The sequence below is a fragment of the Camelus bactrianus genome, chromosome 2 (genome assembly GCF_048773025.1).
Source record: "Camelus bactrianus isolate YW-2024 breed Bactrian camel chromosome 2, ASM4877302v1, whole genome shotgun sequence".
NCBI lineage: Eukaryota > Metazoa > Chordata > Mammalia > Artiodactyla > Camelidae > Camelus > Camelus bactrianus.
In genome coordinates, this window is record NC_133540.1 from 97,771,821 (window position 1) to 97,791,022 (window position 19,202).

Genomic DNA, 19,202 nt, shown 5'->3' on the forward strand with positions numbered 1-19,202 from the left:
CCTTTGGCTAAGCTGTGGCAGAAGAAAGTGGGCCATCTGTCTGCTGCAAAGCAAATGCAGTGTCTGGAGCCCCCGGGAAGGCAGGCCCCTCTCTCTGAGGTCCACCAGCCCCCGGAGGACGAGTCAGAAAGGGTGGTGGGAAGGAAATGGACAATTCACCCTTGTTCCCTGCAATAGGGCTACATCCTTGGAAGGGAGAAACCTTGTTCCTCCCATAGGCCCCTCACAGCACCACCCTGCTAGGCAGCATTAGTGCCCAGCCAACAAGGGCATCTTCCTGGGCAGCCAGGACATACGTACCCCGATAAGTCGCCTGTGCTTCTTTGACACCCTCTGGTTTTTTGGCTTAACGGACAGTTTGTGCTTGGCAGCACTGTTGTCCAGGCGAGCGATGGCCAGGGGGATGGCATCTAGGTTGACACTTTCGATGGTGCCAGCAGAAGAGAAGTGCCTTTTTGGCCGAGACGGTTTTAATGGAGCAACCTACAGTGGAGATGGAAATAACGCCGTCAGCTCGCCCAGCCCGGACCTATCCAGGCGATGCTGGCCAGCAGGGGGCGCCCACGGGCATAGTGAAATGAGCACTGCTTATCAAAAGACGTTGAGTATTTGTTTTGTTGGTGACAATTTGTATTAACTTGTAAAGGCCATTTAATCTTTCAGGGACTAGTTTTCCTCCTCTCAGTGATATGGGGGTTAGATTAGATCAGGAGTCAATAAGACATACCTAGAGGGTCCAATTATGCCCAAAGCCTGTTTGGGTAAGGAAAGTTTTGCTGGTACACAGCCACATCATTGTTCTTGGCTGCTTCTGCACTACAAAGGAAGCGCAGAACAAAGGAGAGTCTGCTAGTTGCAACGTTGTAGCCCCAAGGTCTAAAATAAGTAGCAGTTTGCTGTGCCCTGGACTAGCTCATCTGTATGCTAAGAACTCTTAAGTGCCTTCCACTGCCTCAGACATCGTGTGTACATTCCTCAGCTCCTACCTTAGCCTCTTTAGGACAGGGAATATTTCATTTTCACATCTGTATCAGTCTTCTTTACGCCCAAGTAGCACATTTCACTTGGTAAGTGCTCAATAAATATTTGTTGAAAGAATGAAGGAACAATAAAGTATAACCTCTGTGCCTAGGGCATAAAATTCCTAAGCAGCAAAAATGTTTTTGCACAATCACTCCAAAGTCACCGAGCACTGAAGCTCACCTAGAAGGGAAAAGGAGGAAGCCTGGGTGAGGACATGAAGGGCAGAAATGTGCCACACACAGGGGAGGGGCAATTCTTCAAAGGATGGACTGCACCATGCTTGCAGGTCTATAATACAGATGGGGTCACTTAAAAACCACAACCTCGGATCAACTATGCACATTTAGTTAGGTCAGAGGGACTGTGGCTCAGAAGCCACACTGAATCAGATGGTAAGAAGCTATGCCTGTAACTACAGAGAATTCATAGGCCAGCAGCAAAGGCAAGGGCTCCTGGCAACACCACGCACTGTGCAGCAGAGGGCGCTCTTGGCAGCTCAGACACAGGTGCAGCACCCACTGAGGCCAAGGTTCATCTGTGAGTGCAGGGTCATTGGGGTTGAGCCGATGGCTTTGCTTTTTGCAGTTACCTTCCCTATTTATGCACAAAGTAAAAGGACCCAGCTAGCTGCAGGAATGAAATGAGTGCTCAGTAAACATTAATTTATGACAAGAAGCATGGAGGTAAGGAAAAATAATTCCAGGCTTAGGTCTCCTAAGCCTTTATTTATTTATGGTTATCTTTATAATAGGTGTCAAATTCTGAACTACTGTTGATGAGAAATGAATTAAACATTTATTTCCATCCCCTAATGGATGCGTGAGTAAAAGGAGTTAGAGCCAAATGTGATAGATTGAAGACACAGACAGAACAACTGAAGCTGAGATTCATATGCAATATTCTGCTTCTAGTTAGTCAAGCCGGGCCTCTTCGTCATCTAGGTGGTGGAATTGTCTTGAGCCACCCCCTTCAGAAGACTTGGGGACAGGACCTGTCCCCAGACTATCTGTCAATCCCCAGGAGGACACCTGGACCCCAGTGCAGGTGACAAATCCTCATGAGAGTGGACCGGCCTCTGCAGAAAAGGTGCACGTGATCTCCACAGGGCGCCCTAGACTCCTGCAGGTCAAGTCCAGGTTTCAATGCAATGTTAAAAACCAAAAATACAGACAAGGAGAGAAATGCCAAGTTCTTTTTTTTTTTTTTTGCATCTCTAAATAAGAGACCCTTTACCTTCAGGTGTTCTGGAATGTCTTTTTTTAATGGCTTACCAGTGTCTTGAAGTACAAGATATATTGAGGAAAACTACCAATACCTGAGACTCCAAACACAGGCATGCCGGGAGTGTGGCTATTTTTCTGAGCTGGGTTCAGTTCCAGCAGTTGCATCGCCGTGGAAACAGACACTCCAACATCTACCACTGGTTGCATTTTGAAGGAATTTAAAGAAGTGGATAAAGACAGCATTTATGAATGGAAAAATGAGGCAGAAGATCACCCAAAAAAAGGAAAAATGGAAGTTAAAGTAAGGACGCTAAATACATAAGTTCAAATCATATTACCTTCTCTTCCATCTCACTTCTGGCTCCAGGCAGGTTCAGAGGACTCGGAGAACTTGGCGTCTCACTGGTCTGGAACAGTAGAGAGAGCGCTCCAGTCACAAGCTAGGACAGGAAGTGCCGGGCGGGTAACCAGGCACTCAGTGTCTGTGCTGGCAAGGGCCGCCCCTCCCCCACGCAGGGGACTCTGCTGATGTCCAGACTCCACTGGGGCTCCTGAGGCTCAGTGTGCAAGCCCCTCTTCCCCGAGCCAACACGTTTCCCAGCCAGGTGGCCTCCAACTGCCGCCCTTGAGGTGTTTCCCCACTGCTGAGAGAATCTGGGGTGCTTCCCTGCCGCCACCCTACCTGGGAAGTCGGCTCCAACCTCAGAGCTTCCAGCTTTGCTGGCTGCCTCCCACCCCCTTCATCTGCCAGACCTTTTCTCCATGAGAAGGAAAGAGGGCCATTTCAATGGTACACAGGGGCTGGGCTGAGAAGGTGGCTGACCAGAGGAGGCGAGAAAGCCCAGGAAGGAAGGAACGGAAGGAAGGAAGGAAAAGAAAAAGGGCGACAATTCACACCCCATGCACCTTGCCTGCCCTGGGTACACACACCTCATGTCATCTGCACCAGCGACACCTTCTGTCTTGCATCACCCATTTTTACAAAAGGGTCTCATGGTCCATTCCAGAGCCCTAACATCAGCATGCTCTACCTCAATTCATTTTCTACATCACACTTAGTTGCATCTTTAGAAAACACAAATCAGATTATGTTGCTACCCTGATTAAAATTACTATTACTTTTTGAACAGAATGCACCCCTTCTCCAGTGGTCTACACAATCCAGCCTCCATATTGTGCTCTACCCACCCCTGCCCTCGTCCACACTGGCCTGCTTTCTGTTCCTCCTTCAGGACAAGCCCACCTCATCTCTGGGCCTATGAACTTGCTCTTCCTTCAGCCTAGAACACCCCTCACCCCCGCTCCCCCAGATCTGCTTACGCAGTTCTGACCTCCTTATCTAAGGAAGCAGCCTGTCTCCAACCACATCACTCACTTTTCAGTTATCCTGCTTTACTTCCTATGTAGCATTTTTATTAATCCAAAACCGTGCGATGTCTTTATTTGTTGACTTGCTTGTTGTCTGACTCTCCTCTTATTAGAATGCAAACTACCTGGAGGCAGCCCCTGGCCTAATCCTGCTTATCTCTGTGGGACCCACAGCCAGGGTATCGGGGTATCGCCTGCTGAACCAAGGATCCTCCTTCTCCCCCAGGCCACAGTGTCCTGCCCTTATTAGGTCTTCGGTAACAGGAAAGACATTTGCTTTGGCCCGTAGGAAATCCCTGAATCAAGGCTGGTGGCCATCGCTGCTGCCTAGCACCCGAGTTGGAGGGAGCATTTCTGTGATGATGACTCAGGGAGAGAGATGGGCCCCGTACCTGCTTCCCCCGCCACCCCACCCACCACCTACATGTGTGGGCGCCAGGAGTCAGCAGGGTCCGGCCCAGGCAGAGACGGCCCACAGGGGAGACTGTCCTTTTTTCTCCTTCCTTTGCTCTACAAGTCGCTTATCTTTCTTACTACTCCTACGACATATTAGCTGATAAGAAGCATGACCTCCTCCAGGGACATTTTAATAACACCCAGCATCATCTCAGGCACCATGGTAGGCTCAGCACAGAGAACGCTTTCCTCTACGAACGGAAGGCTCCGAGCCTCACTGGGAGAACAGTTTATCTAGCTGCTGGTAGGACTTCTCTTCCTTTTCCCAGAGAGGCCTGAGGGCATCCTTTCTGCTGCTCGGAGTCTTATTTCAGGATACGCTCACTGGGTTTCTTCCAAAGTGTCAAAAGACCACATTCAGAGAGGACGGTGCTGGACCAATGTGAATTTCTTTCCACACTAAGCAGACTTCAAGCTGGTCTGTGTGATATGTTCTATCTTATTGAGCACATACTTCTTTCTTTCCTCATTTCCCTTTAAATTAGTCCAACTTGACAAGTAATTATTCAGTGCTCCTAAGTAAGCAGTAGCTACATCCTGGGGAGACAGATGTGTAAGATCCAGTCTGTCCTCAAGGAACTCAACATTTTGAGATGGGGAGAAAACAGTTCCATGGGCACAGATGTAGATAGAGAACAAATGTGTAAGAGGCACTAAGGATGCACAGCGAAGGCACAGAGGGGACAGGACAGCTTGTGGGTGAGGCCAGGCAAGGCTCCCAGAAGAGGTGGGCTAACCCAAGAGGAAGACACTGAGAAGAGTGTGTGGAAAGGGCACGTCTCCCCTGCCTCCCCCTCTTCCACGCTGGCTCCACTGCAGGGCAGGCACTCACCCAGGACGTGCCCCTCTAGCCCTGGGCTACTCATCGGGAACCCTCCCCCTTACGCCCCTCACTGCAGACCTTGTGTTACTGATGCTCCTGTCCACTGCCCAACATCCTCCCGGGCTTATTAGCATCCGAGTCATTCCCTGGAGGAGCCTTACTTTGTTCTCGGGGTCAGAGAGGATGCTGTCCTGCTGAGTCACAGTTTCCATGGGACTGGTCAGGAATGGATCCTCTTCCAAGCGGGCCTCGCCACTGTCTGCCTTCTTCGTGGGAATGGCGGTGGGTGGTGGCTGCCCAAACTTGATGTTCTTGCCCAGCTGTCGCTGGAGAGAAACGAAAGAAAGATGTTCTGAAGCAGTGAAGCGGCTCCCAATAACCACGACCTGGCTCCCCAGCATGCCCAGCAGGCCCTGAGGCGTACTCAGTACAGGGCTAGTTTCTAGACTAGACAACACGCCAGCAAACCCTGATGCCGCCCGCAGTGACCGATCCTGTCTAACAACTTCTCCTTCTCTTTCCCACCTTCGAGCCATGAGCTTTTCCATCCAGCCACCTCTTTCCTGGAGATGCCAACATTTCCAGGAGGGTAGAGAGACTGTATTTCTGAACCGAAAGTTGGGTATGACAAAAACTTTTTGATTAACCTATAAATTAATTTATATCTAAGTCTTTTAAAGGTACAAAAACTGTATAGAAAATAGTTTCATGAAATGCAGGAACCACTGGGGGAAATCAAGACCCTTGTGGCTGCACAGACAAGGGAACCCTCCAGCCTCTTCTGGACACACTCCTCTTGAATACTTATGTTTCATCTACTTCCGTCACCAGCCCCTAGCTTGAACATCATGTCTGGGTCACAGTGGGTACTGCTGGCAAGGGGAAGAAGGCCCCAGGGTCCGCAAGTCTTTCCATGATCGATGCTGAATTCACAGAAAAGAGGACAGCAGTCTTGAGGAGAGGGCATGGTTCAGTGGTACAGTGAATGTTTAGCATGCACGAGGTCCTGGGTTCAATCCCTAGTACCTCCACTAAAAATAAAAATAAAAAGGTGAGCGCAGTCTTGTCCTGCCACTAGGACGTCACCTTCGCGTTGCGGCAGCTACCTACTGTGACCTACGGGCCAGAAGGAGCCAAGTGGAGGAAGGGCCAAAGAGGGGCTGATCCCTGGTGGGAGAGCACTGAATGGCTAGGGAGAAAGGAGAAAACACAGGGGATAGAAATTAGGAAGGTAAATAGTATTTAGAATTAGAGGAAAGCCAGACCTAAAAGGAAATGAATTCTCTGGGGAAAAATATATAAACATAATAGCTTATGAAGGGGCAAGGTATTTCATGGGCTAGATACATGAGATATAAAATATTTAATGGGTAGAGAAAACAAATGACTCTGGAAGAAAAAGAGGGATGTCCTGGTCGTCTGAAAGGCTACTGAATTGAATGTATTATATGAACTACTGCCTTTCTCTACCTCAGGGCTCAGCACTGTTGACATTTCTGGCCAGATGATTCTTTGCTGTGGGGAGCTGTCCTGTGCGCTATAGGGTGTTTCGCGTCACCCCTGGCCTCTGGACACCAGATGCCAGTAGCAACCTCTCCTCACTCTACACAACCAAACATGCCTCCAGGCGTTGTCCAATATCCCCTTGAGGGTGAAACTGCCTCTGGCTGAAAACTACTGTTCTAGATCGAGGTACTTGGGTTTCATAGTCTTTTTATGTTTCAAAGGAAAAAAAAAAAGAATACATGATCTGATATTTCTCTTTAATGTGGCTAATATTTAATCCCACAAAGCTGCAAAACGCCTTAGCAATCACATCGTCCAGTGTCCTCACTTCACAAAAAACGTCAGAGGTCCAGCGGAGAGAGGTGACTGGCCCAAGCTTATGGAAAGAATGAGTGGCCCCCAAAGGGATTTGAATCTACGTCTTCTAAAAACAGCATTCGGTGTTATTTTTCTTGTACTCCACTGGTTCTCATAAATTTCACATCGTACTTCCTTCGTCTTACTGGGGCAGAGAGAAAGAGTAGCAGCATTTTTACTACCTTACTGAAGTTCCCCAGCAGAGGAACCCCTTGAGGGAAATGCCCCTTTTCCCCCTGAACTCAAGGGTATGGAATCCACCCACCTTCACCCAGCTCCCCCTCGGCCTTGCATGGTGGGCAGTGAGGCTGCAGAGACATGAAAGAGACGAGCCCCAGGCTCCCCTCCCCGCGCCCCCCGGCACCCCGGCATGCCAAGTCAGGAGCACAGAGAGACAAGGACTTGTATTGGGTCTGCTGGTATCTCAGCTGGAGCCTGGCCCCCTGGCACCACAGGGAGGGAGCACACATCCACGGCCCGAGTTCAGCCAGTGAAGGACAGCTTGAGCAACCTAAAAGGGTTTGGGGAGGAGAAGGCTGTGGAAGGGCAACTTCTAAAAACAAGTTTAGCAGGAAGCAGCAGTTAGTATCTACTCTAAGCAGATCAGTAAGCAGGCACGGTTAGGACAGCCGATGGTGTTAGACAAGAGGACAAGGTGTAACAAAGCCTGGCCCGCCTCACTTGCTGCCCTGTGGGGGAGGGACGGGGACCTGGGCAGGAGAAGGGGGACAAGTCCCTGCATCCCAGTGACAGTCCGAGCAGGAGTTCCTTCTGCAACTCCCAGCCCAGCCTTTGGTTGACCAGTTATCTCTTCTCTAGGCGTGTTGGCTAAGAGGTAAAAATTGTTGCGAATTTCCTTAAACTGAGACCTCCTGTTGTCAGGGTCTGACATCTACCCGTGCTCTTGAATGACTAAGATGAGGGTATTTCTTCTACTTATAATGGAAAGAGTAATTCTTTAATGGGCTTCTAAGGAAAACCTGGCTTAATACCCTAAGGCCATTTAGTTAGGATTTCTGCCACCACCACAAAAAAGAATGAACATGCTGATATTTTTCTTCATTAGCACATGTTTTAGAGTACTGATGTTGGTCCAACCTGACACTCAGGACACACACACACACACACACACACACAGGCAAAATCTAATCACAGGCCAGACTGAAATAAACTCCTAAGACGGGATGGCTATCAAGACTACAAATGGAAAATGAAAGAGAAAATGAGGGGAAACCTAGATGCAATAAAAACAGGTGAAATAAGGCACACGGGACTAAGCTGGGAAATGGAGAGTGATGTTAACAAATGAAGCGGAGGGTCAAAGAGGCAAACTGAGGGGAGGGTGCAGGGGGCAGCGAAGAGGCACAGGGAGGAGCTGCAGCCCGGATGGCAGGTGCAACCGCTGGAGGGGGCAGGGAGGGGGGTCGGAAGGAGGAAGGAGGAGAGGGCGAGAGGGAATGAGAACGTGTGCATATCAGAGCGGTGATTTACGTCAGGGATCTGCTCATCCTGCAAAAGAAACACAATGCTGTTGCCTTTGAGGATGACGATGTGCACCTCCAGAAGGCAACTGATTGCAAATCCCTCTTAAGAAAACAGCTCCAGGCTGCTGGCTAGGGAGCTCGGGAGGAGGGGGGACCCAGGTCACTAAAATGATGGCCTCCATCTCGGGATAGGGCTGCTGCCTCTCTGTGCAGACGAGGGGCTGTCTTCCTGACACAGCCTGCAGTGGTCAGGGACGAGACAGCGGAACAGGCCAGGCAGGACTGAAGGTCCAAGGCCATGGTGACTGATGCTCAGGCTCTCAAGGCCAAGGCTTCTGCACCTGCACGAGTTCCCCACCTTGTGGTTCCTGCTCCGAACGCTTCCTTCAGCTGACTCAAAGGAGACAGGGCTGTCGGGTACTTTGTGTGGTTTACTGACAGCTAAAAGGTGACTGCTAAATCCTATTTGGTAATCGCAGGTGTTGGGTGAATTGAATATAAAGCTAAATGTGGCTTTTTGGTGATTTTTATTCTGCCCACTACTCACTGTCATGAGAAGAACTGTGATACCAGAAATCACTGAAAACCAGACTGTTAAGATGAGCTTGCCCTTAAGTTTTCAGAGAAATAAACTATTACCACTCCCTCCACATATAGATATTTCTTTGGACACCCATGGATTCTTTATACGCACTGAGATTAGAACTCGAGGAGAGAGTGGAAGCACTGTGCCTAGACTGAGTCCATGTTATTTGTGGCTATGAATGGAGTTACTGTTAGGGTGGAATGCGTGCAAAAAGCTGTATTTTATTCATTCAAATTGGGCCATTTTGGTGGAATATGGAATGTTGGAGAATGATGTTACAAGAATGCACATCCATATTTATGAGGCTTTTTCCCTCTGGTGTGGAAATTCCAAGCACATCATATTCTGCAGCTCTCACACTGCCAGTTTAGATTTCTCCAGATTTTTCACAGCCAGCCTTCAGACCACTTCTGTAAGAACAAAGCCAAGGGAAAATAAAGTTGCTGTCCTCTTGAGCGAACTACGGATCCTCCCATAATTAAAACGGATTTAAAAGAATAAGAAAAAGCGAAAGCACAGAGATTTAAAGACGTCGGCTCTGTGCAGAAGGGGCCAAGAGCACGTATTTATTCTTTGTGTCCTTGACAGCTGCGTGAGGTGCCAGAATCCTCAAAGGAAAGACTCTTTGGCATTTTAAAGTGAAATCCAGCTCAGCAGGAGACGGCAGCTGCTGAAGATGGAGGTTCTCCCTCCTGAGGTAAACAGTCCGTGGACTAACAGACTGAGCACTTTCTCACAAAGGGGTGGTCTAATTCTAAAAATCACCTGCAGGCTTAGACTGTGACGTTTCTGAGTTTTATCATCAGTAGGTACACACAGACTTCACAGCCTCGTTTGATCTGAAATAAACAGGCACCCAGAGCTGATCCATGCTCTGGGCAGCTGCAGGGAACATCAAGGTCATTGTGGTCCAAATGCAACGAAATGCAGCGCTTACAAAGCCACCTCGTGCTATAGCAGGTGAATGGTGATCTTCTATTGATGGCAGATTTTAAGAACAGGAGGGGCCCTTCAGATCATCCATCACATGCATCCACTTGTTTTTCGGATGGGGAAAATGAGGGTGAGAAGTTAAATGGCTTCCCCTGAGGCCACACAGCCAGATGGTGGCGGAGGTCTGGCGTGGGCTTTATATTTCCCCCACTGGCCATAGAACAACTAACTGTTATGTATAGGGTCCTCAAAAAGGACACCATTGTGGCTTTTGTCCCTATAACTGTCCCATATATTCAAATTTGTTCTCACTATGCACATGTATTATTTTTACACTCAGGGGGAAAAAAGGTACTTTTTCTTTTAAAGGTTCAGTTGCTTGCCACAGAAATTTTGGCAGGTGGTAGATTCACTTTATTCAGAAAAGTGTAGGCTGATTTATGCTGTATTCAGTCATTCTGTACTCAGGAGACAGATACTAACCACCACCGGTACCACACAGAACAGTCCTAGCTGAGACGACTACATGTGGACACTAGGGGGCAACCTTTCCAAATGCAGTCATTACAGGCGCAGTTCTTTCCAAGGGCTAGTAAGTTTAAGCCAGAGGAAAAGTTTTTTTTTTTTTTAATGGCATTCCAGTAGAAATCGCATTTCAAAAGAATCTCTTAATAGTGGTGGCTTATCAGCTTGCTAGGACATTTACTGTCAAATAGGTGTTATCCATGACTTCTGTCTCTCTCTCTCTTTTTTAATAAACATACACATACACAAAGACAATTTCAGACGTGAAAAACATACATGCCTCTGACGTAACTAGACACCCTCATTCCATGCTGGAGTCTCTGCTGCTTACTGAGCATCAATACCAGCATAACGTTTCCATGGAAAAATGCAAAGCATCCATGCAAGGGAATAAAATTAACTACAATTGCTACGACTTACCAGGAACATACTGCTTAGTCGACTGAAAAATAAAGCACAGTCTTTTGGGGGTGATACAGTTACATCTTATGTCACTCCAAAAAAATCACATTTGCTACAAAAATGGTCCCCATTTCCCTCCTCAAAGAGCAAAGTCTCTTATTTTACTGTTTAAAAACATGTAACTCTAGAGCTATAAGGAAGCTGTGAATCCACGCAGCAGAAGCAAAATTAGGCAGACCCAAGCAGTTATTGTCCAAAGGAGAGCACTCCGATTAGCACTCAGATAGCTTCACCCATATTTCTCCTCCTGTGTTAACAGAATTGTCACTTCAGGGAGGTCGGCTGCTTTCCATTTTATTCATTACGAAATCAGATCCTTTAAACTTATGCCTTATATCATTAATACGAACAACAGGCATTTACATATTTTAACTGAGCTTCTCTATTTTCATTACTGCAGAATTATCCATTTTTTACAACTCCAGATCCATTTCTTGGGGTGGCAGTGGCCATGTGGTGTGACGTTACAAAGCAGATACCGTTTTAAGACAATAGGCCATTATCTAATTTTTAAAGACCTCCTTGAAAGGCCCTTGTAAAATACAGCTGTTTAGGAGATGGAAATCTGTAAGTCATCCCCCTTAGAAAGGGGATGATTTGAGGGTTCAGAACTTCTTAGGAATAATATCCCAGGACTCAAAAGACTTCAAGAGGGAAAAACAAGAGTGGGGGAGGTGAAGGTTTTCTTTGGCCATCACCACCCATCTCTCTTCTCCAACTAATGAGAGGTGACAGCTTACTTTTTCTTCTGAAGCTATAAAATGGGGCAATGCAACCAGCAAGAACCAAGAATGGGCCCTCAGTGCCCTAGTTAGGAAACGCTGAAATTTGAAGGCAGTGCCTAGGTTAGTTCTGAGGGCAGGACTCTGGCCCGGGGCTGCGGTGCAGTGGATGTAAAGATCGAGGCAAGTCCGGGTATGGTTCCAGGGTGTTGGCTATTCCCCAGCTGGCCATATGCTAGATTCAGCTGAGTGTGTGTGGAATGTGTAACCAAACACAGATCACAAAACACTCAGCAAATAGTCAGTAGAAACAAGAACATTACAAGAAAATAGAAAATTTCCTTTGAGTTCAGTGCTTCATTGTGTCAGCAGCTCAAACCAGCTGTTCCCTTTATCCTTTTTGTTTTGCTCATTCATTCATTTATTCATTCATTGTTGGAGACTCAGAGACAGATGGACACCAGCAAACCAGAGTGCCTCCCATTCATAATTTGGGTCGCCTCCAAACACCCCCAGCTCAGAGAAGGCCTTTCTGTTGGGTGAATGGATTCTACTCAGCATTCAGGCAAACCTGGAAGAGTCAGATTCCAGGTGTCTTTGCTCCCCTTGCTTTTTTCCTGGATTCCCCACTATTTCAATTGCATTTAGTGAAGAATTATTTTCTTATATTTTCATTATTAAGGAGTTACCACCTGAGTCAATTTCATGTAGGAAAACCTCCCAGCTCTGCAGTGTGGACAAGAGGCGGGTGAGAGAGCTTCATGACATCCCTCTGAGACAGGGTTGCCCAGGGGAGCCAGATTTACAAACACAACAGGATGATAAAGTGTCTCACCATCCACTGTTCAAGTATGGAGACTTGGAAAGGGAACACCTGCTGTGCACCGTCAGCTCACAGTCAACCCTGTGCTCAGGGATCACGGCCAACACTTAGTCAGGAGCTCTTTCCTCCCACCCAAGTCCTGCAGCTTCTCGTGGGTACTTGTCCCATGAAGTCCAGTTAAAAACAAGGGAGCAACTTGGGAGAAAAGGAGACGGGGTGTTACGTAGGTGGGTACAGTGGTGACAGTGTACTTCTCACAGGTGGACAGAGAGAGGCTTCCAGAAAACTGAGTCAGGTTTGAGAAAGCAAATTTTCTCAGCAGGAGCTGCCCCTGGACCTCCCAGTCCATTACTCAAGGCCAAGTTCGGAACTTTTCCCACTTCCCTCCGTAGCTGGGCCCCTTCCTATGGCTCAGACCTTCAATCGCAAGCTGTCTTACCTGAAGAGTTTTGACTTTGCCCAGGATGTTGTCCTGTGACATTGCTTGAACTGTCTGCTCACTTTCTGCTCCCCCATCAGGGATAAAAATACTGTCATGGGAAAACGCCCGGGTTCCCAAAGAATAGTTGAAGGACCTGGAATGCAAATCATGTGCTTCATTTTATTAGGATGATAAGATTCCTTCTGGCAATTCAGTTTCTTGCTCCTCCTGATTTAGGGGACTCCACCCACATGCACTGTCTCATTCAGAAAGCACTTCCAGCAATGGGGTCCTTTTCTGATAGGGGTCAGCCAAGGAGCTGGGTAGACAGAAGGGTCCCACAGGAATAAGGGAGCATGTCTCCAACACAACAATGTTTCAGAGCCACTCACTGGGAGAACTCAAAGATTGCTACAGGAATTTTAACTGCAGGGGACTTTCTCCTGATGGGCTGTCACTATCAGCTTTACTCTCGTAAGTCTTCCAGCCAGTACTTTTTAAGTAACATGCAGATCTAGAAGTAAGAGGTAAGAGCTTCTTTCAGATTGCAATCAAATTGGAAGAAAGATACATGCATCTCAAATAAGGACTTGACAAGGACTCGAATTGCTGACCAGGACTATGGGAATAGTCTCTCTGTCGAGACTCTTTAGAAATTCAGAGAAAGGGGGAGAAATGTGTGTTAGGAAGATTCCGATGGGCTTCATGCACTGAGCAGCTTTTGGTGGTATGTATCCAGCAATAAACATTTTTCAGTTGAAGGGCTGGACTTCAAGGAAGTCTGGACTTCTACCTGACTGGGAATACAGGTTGGGTGAACTGCAGAAGCCAGCCGTTCCTTACTTGATCTTGGAAATTAAGTTATCTCTGGGAAGGAAAACACAGGGGCAGGCAGATTCACACACCCTCCGTAAGGCAAGGCAGGCACACTCCTCGAAGCCAGGCACACAGGCAGTTCTCCTGGGGTGATAGTACCCCACCTCACTCTCTCTCCTCCCCAGAAAGCGGTCCCACCTGGAGGTTTTATCAGTGACCAACGGCAGGAAGGAAGAGCCAGCACTGGGGGAAAGGGGTCTCTGGCTGGTACTTCTGAACTGAACTACAGAAAGACAGCGGGCAGGGTCCCAACCAGGTCCAGACCTACCTGGGGAGACTCAGTACCAAATCATATCATCAAATTTGCCAAATAACAAGCAGCATGGTAACAAAGCACATGAGGTTTAGAAGCAAATGCTTGGATGTGAGCCTCCTGGCTGTGTGATCTTTGGTAATCATCATCATCATCATCATCATCATCATCATCATCGTCATCATCACCATCATCACCACCACCTGCTCTTACTTTGGTGACAACACCATGCGGAAAGTTTTACTTTCATTATCTCATCACCAAAACTTGCTGCGAATAAAACTCAGGGTGTAAATAACCTTATTTAAAGTCACCCACGTACAAGTGGCCGTGGGAGAAACTGAATTCAGATCTACTGAATACAGTCTCATGCCAGGCAGCTGCCGTGTTTCAGAGTGGTGGAAGGGCTCCAGTATTCCTTCCCATGAGTGAGATGGAGTTTGGGCGGATCAGTGGGAGAGGAAGACAGGATGCTAGTGCCCCGTGGGCTGCAATATGGGAGCGTTGGAGATGCTAAATAGCTGGAATGATGGGTAAGCCTTCACTGTGCAGCAGCAACCCACTTGATGAAGTATGAGGCTTTGTTTTAGGATATGAATGTGAATGTGAAAGGAAATGAGACATGTCACGATCTCCCTGTCCTCAGAGACTTTGTGACCTATGCTACAAAATGAACTTCCAAGTTCACCTAAAGATGCTATGAGATAAACTTTTCATTCAAAGTAATGGAATCAGACCTTTTAATACCCCGTCTAAACTTTTTTCTCAGATCCCTAGGCTATGATTCAGATGAAAGAAGAGGTAACTGGTGTCATTTTCTAGAAAGCGTTTTTATAAATGGTTTATATACACACACAGGCTCTCAGCTGTTCTTACAGACACACACATGCACAAGTCCATGTCAGATGCTTAACAAGCATTGACTAATGTCTCACAGTTGCATGTACACGATACACCAGCACTAGGCCAAGCTCTCTTATAGTTTCTAAGTCAATCTTTTGACTGAATCATGAAGTTTAACTCCTGTTCTCATTCTTTTTCCAGGAAGGCTAAGAACGGACACTCTCCTGCTCACTGCGTTGCCCCAGATGTTCCTTGTTGCCAGCCAGGATTTGATGTCCCCACTTCTAGATGGTCATATTGAAAAATAGAGAAAATGAAGAGTAGGAATAGTGGTAGTAATAATTGTAATAATAGTGGTAGTCACAGTGGAAGTACTAAAACTGGCTAAATTTTACTGAGCACTTGCTATGTCCCCTGCATATGTGCTAGCTTCTTTAATACACACCAGAATCCTTTTGATAGATAATATTTAAACCTTATGTGGTAGGCACTCTCATTAAACCTATTTATAGATGAGGAAACTAAGGCTTGAAGACGGTGAGTCACCTGCCATAAATTAAGTGACTGTGTACGTGTGAATCCGTTTCTGGCCTGTGTTCCATGGGTCTGTCTGTTTTCACAGCAATAATCCCGCACTGTCTTCGTTACCATCGATTTTTAATGAGTCTTGATATATAGCAGTTTATATTCCCCAGCTTTTTTTTTTTTTCCCAGATGGCTATTCTTGTCTCTGCATTTCTACATAAACTTACACACACACATTCTCTAACACACTCCTAGGACTACTTCTGTGATGGCATTAGATCCATATATAAATTTTGGGATAACTGACATCTTTACAAGTCAATTTTTTAATCCATGAACATTGGATATCCCTTCGTTTACTTAGATCCTCTTTACTTTCTCTCAATATTGTTCTGTAGTTTTCTGTGTAGAAATCTTACACATATTTGATGTTTCTGAATCTACTATAAATGGTATAAGTTAAAATTTTTATTTTTTAATTGTTTATTGGTAGAATATTAAAATGTCACTTGGTTTTTTATTATTGATCTTATAACTAGGCTAAATTTATTAATTAATCATAATATGATTGTTGTGTCTTTTGGATTTTCTGTGTATACAATCAGGTTGTCTATGGCAAAAGACAGTTTAATTTTTTCATTTTCAATGTTACTTTTCCCTCCCTCCCTCCCTCTCTCTGTTTCTGCCATACTGCATTATCTAGGATCTTCACACAAACTTACATACAAGTGGTGATGATAGACTTTGTCATGTTTCCTAATTGAGCAGAAAAGCATTCAAGATTTTACCTTAAGTTATGACATGAGCTATAGAGTTTTTGCCAATGCACTATATTACTGCTTCTTTGAAAAGACACACAGTGTCTTATTTATAGCTGATTTTAAGATTTTTCTTTGGTTTTCTGAGTTTTACTCTATTGTGGCTAGATGTGAATTCATCTAGCTTGTGGTACATAATGTCCCTTAAACTTGTGGCTTGGTATCTTTCATCAATTTGGAAAAATTCTCAGCCATTCTTTCTTCAAATACTGCTTCTGCCCTATTTTTCCTCTACTCCCCCCGAGTCTCCAGTGTTTGAACTTTTCCACATGAGCTACATGTCTTTCATGCTCTTTTCTGTATCTGTCATTCTTTTCACCCAATATGATTCAGTCTAGATTTTCCTACTGACCTACCTCTTTCAGCTCATTAATCTTTAGTGGTGTCCAGTTTGCTGTTAAAAATTACCTACTGAGTTCCTACTATCAGTAGCATTTTTCAGATTTAGAATTTCCATTAGATTCTTTTCATTTCTACTTTTTTTTTGGGGGGGTGTAATTAGGTTCATTTATTTATTCATTTTTTAAATGGAGGCACTGGGGATTGAACCCAGGACCTTGTGCATGCTAAGCATGTGCTCTACCATTGAGCTACACCCTCTCCCACTCCATCTGATTTTTTTAATAGATTCCAGTTCTCTAGTGAAATTCTCCATCTTGTCAACTATTTTGTTGAATATATGAATCACAATTTTAAAAGGCTCTATCTGAAACTGCAGTATCTTAGTCCTCATAGGGTCTATTATCATGTTTTCTCCATAGTCTGTTTCTTAACTGCCTGGTAATTTTTTTTTTTTAATTGAATTCTACACATAATGCCTGAAAAATTGTAGAGGGTAGGTTTTCTCCTTCTAGAGAGGATCTGCTGGCTTCTCTCACAGGCAGCAAAGGAGCAGTTCACCTCAATCCCATGAGGGACCAAGCTAATCATGGCTGGTCAGCAATCTTTGTAAGGTTCAGACTACCTCTGCTTTGTCCCACTTCTAGGGGACAGGCCTCCTGGAGTCTCAACTAAGAACCAGGTTACTTCCTAAGCCCCTTCTCCTTGGTGGGTCTCATTCTCCAATTTCTGTCTCTCCATCACCACAGGCTGCCAAAAACTCTGCCTTGATTTTTCAGCCGCTATCCTTGTGCAGCTTTATCAACAGGTGCCTTAAAAGGAAAACTGCTGCCCAGATTTAGGTTCATTCTTCTGAGCTTTTCTTCTCCTGGGGAACTTAGTCCCTCAAGTCCTGGCTGTCTCGGACTCTAATCTTTGTGTTCCCAGCCCCCTGAGATTGCCTACAGCTCTGCTGCCTTCTCCTCCTCTTGGCAGCCACCCTGCACCTTTTTGATCCCTTGACCTGCACCCAGGAGAAAACTAATGCCCACAGGAGAGAAGCAATATGCAGGAAGCTGGGCTCAACTCCATGGGGCTTCCCTTTTCTCCAAGGTTTCACTGCTTCAGTCTGGTGCCTTAGCAGCAACCTGACACCTTCAGACAAATGTCTTTGTTTTACCATTCTATATGTATTTCTAGTTGTTCTTGGTGGGAGCCGTGGTTTGCTTCATCACAGCCAGAAGTGAAAGTAACTAAATAACTTTTTGATATTTATTAAGTTTCTACCCATGTCAGAAACTACTTATTGATATGGCCGTTGCTCTTAAGAGGATTACTTTTCAAAGTGATGAAAAATATTTGTACCTTTTTCTTCTTATATTGGGCTTCGTCCCACTTTAAAGCTCTGAGAAGAAACACTGGAGGAGAATGGTCATTGTTTATTAGTTTCATGAATGAACACTCTTTGAAATAATTGTTTCTGTAATGCAAGTTAACATTACATGCTTGGCAATTTGCGTAACTTTAAATCTTTGGTGATCATGGTTACCAACTTCGGCTCCAAACAACTCTGCCATATAGATGATTTCCTTTTCTCTGAAGAGGAAGCTGAGACAAAGAGGGGGTAAGAACATTGCCCAGCATTGCTCTGAGATTGCCTACAGCTCGGCTGCCTTCTCCTCCTCTTGGCAGCCGCCCTGAGCCTTTTTGATCCCTTGACCTGCACCCAATGTTCCAGATTTTAAGTCAGGGCTGGAATGGAAACTGAATAGCCCACCTGTGGAGATCTCAGCTTGAAACTATGTTCTAAGGAACAAGGAGCTTGGTGGGACCATTGTCCTTAACCAGCTGGGAACTACGAATTACAGGATTGGGAGGTGAAGGGCCAATTTACCACAAACTGCACCTTAGCAGAGTTCATCTGGACTTTTTTATTCTTGACATTTAAAGACCTTTTACAACTGGCTGTGAAACAGGCCAATCCCTGTCCGCCTTCTGTTCATTAGGAATGAGCCAAGAGGGGAGGGGCCACTGAGCCTCAATGATCCAACGCTCCCCCTGGAATATCTGCTCACGGAAGACACAGGACTAGCTGTGGGGGAACTTTCTCTTGTGATGCTTGGCTGTGAGATGAATAGAAGACCTCTAAAATCCCCCAGATTTTTAACTGAAGGATCGTCAATACAGTCACTTGCAGTCATTTTAATTTAAACAAGATCTGAAGTTAAAAACAAAGCACATGTAGGAAAAAGCAAACTCTGGAAGGAATGAAGAGAGGCCCATTTGGGAAATTTAGGAGAACACTGGGCTCTGAGCTTAGAGAAGACCCACAGAGCCATGACTTATAGATGTCAGAAAAATGGTCCGTTTGGACTTGGACGTCCAAAGAGCAGAAATGACTGGGGTCTTATGGACAGACAGAGGCACAGCTGACATGTCGTAAGTCTCATTTCCATATTTCTGTCCTGGCTTTGCTGTTGTTGTTGTCACTGGTAATATAGTTACTGGCAGAGAGGTTCGGATTCCAAACATCTAATCAGAGGCATTGAGTCAGCCCATGGAAACCAGCTTTTCGTCCTCTCAACTCTTCACTGACTCCTCCGGTTATCCTTCTAAAGGCAGAGAGGGTAGGAGAGCCTGAGTCTACTACCTTCTGGGCTGTAACAATCACTTTTAATAGCTGTCTATCTAATTCCACTATGACCCTCTCTTCTACCCACGGGTCTCCGGCTACACAATGGACCCTGCTGCCTGGCTATTCCCACTGTCTCTGCAAACTCAACACGGACAACATCAAACTCATCAGGTGTTTCCCACAAAACCACAATCTTTCGTATTTCTTTGCTCCTCTCATCCC

The 19,202-nt window shown here is 45.9% G+C and overlaps 1 protein-coding gene across 3 annotated transcripts in view; it reads right to left on the reverse strand.

Moving 5' to 3' along the window:
- Nucleotides 1-19,202, reverse strand: part of CRACD (capping protein inhibiting regulator of actin dynamics) — a 234,425-nt gene that overhangs the window by 14,404 nt on the left and 200,819 nt on the right. The window contains exons 1-5 of one of the 3 annotated variants that reach the window (XM_045524974.2): nucleotides 12,731-12,807; nucleotides 10,705-10,726; nucleotides 5,055-5,219; nucleotides 2,585-2,653; nucleotides 301-483 (exon numbers count right to left, since the gene is read on the reverse strand). In XM_045524974.2, coding sequence (XP_045380930.1) covers nucleotides 301-483; nucleotides 2,585-2,653; nucleotides 5,055-5,219; nucleotides 10,705-10,726; nucleotides 12,731-12,807 — 516 coding nt within the window. Of the gene's footprint in view, nucleotides 1-300; nucleotides 484-2,584; nucleotides 2,654-5,054; nucleotides 5,220-10,704; nucleotides 10,727-12,730; nucleotides 12,867-19,202 lie in introns of those variants that run through there. The other 2 variants (XM_074347363.1, XM_074347374.1) reach the window with 2 other exon arrangements.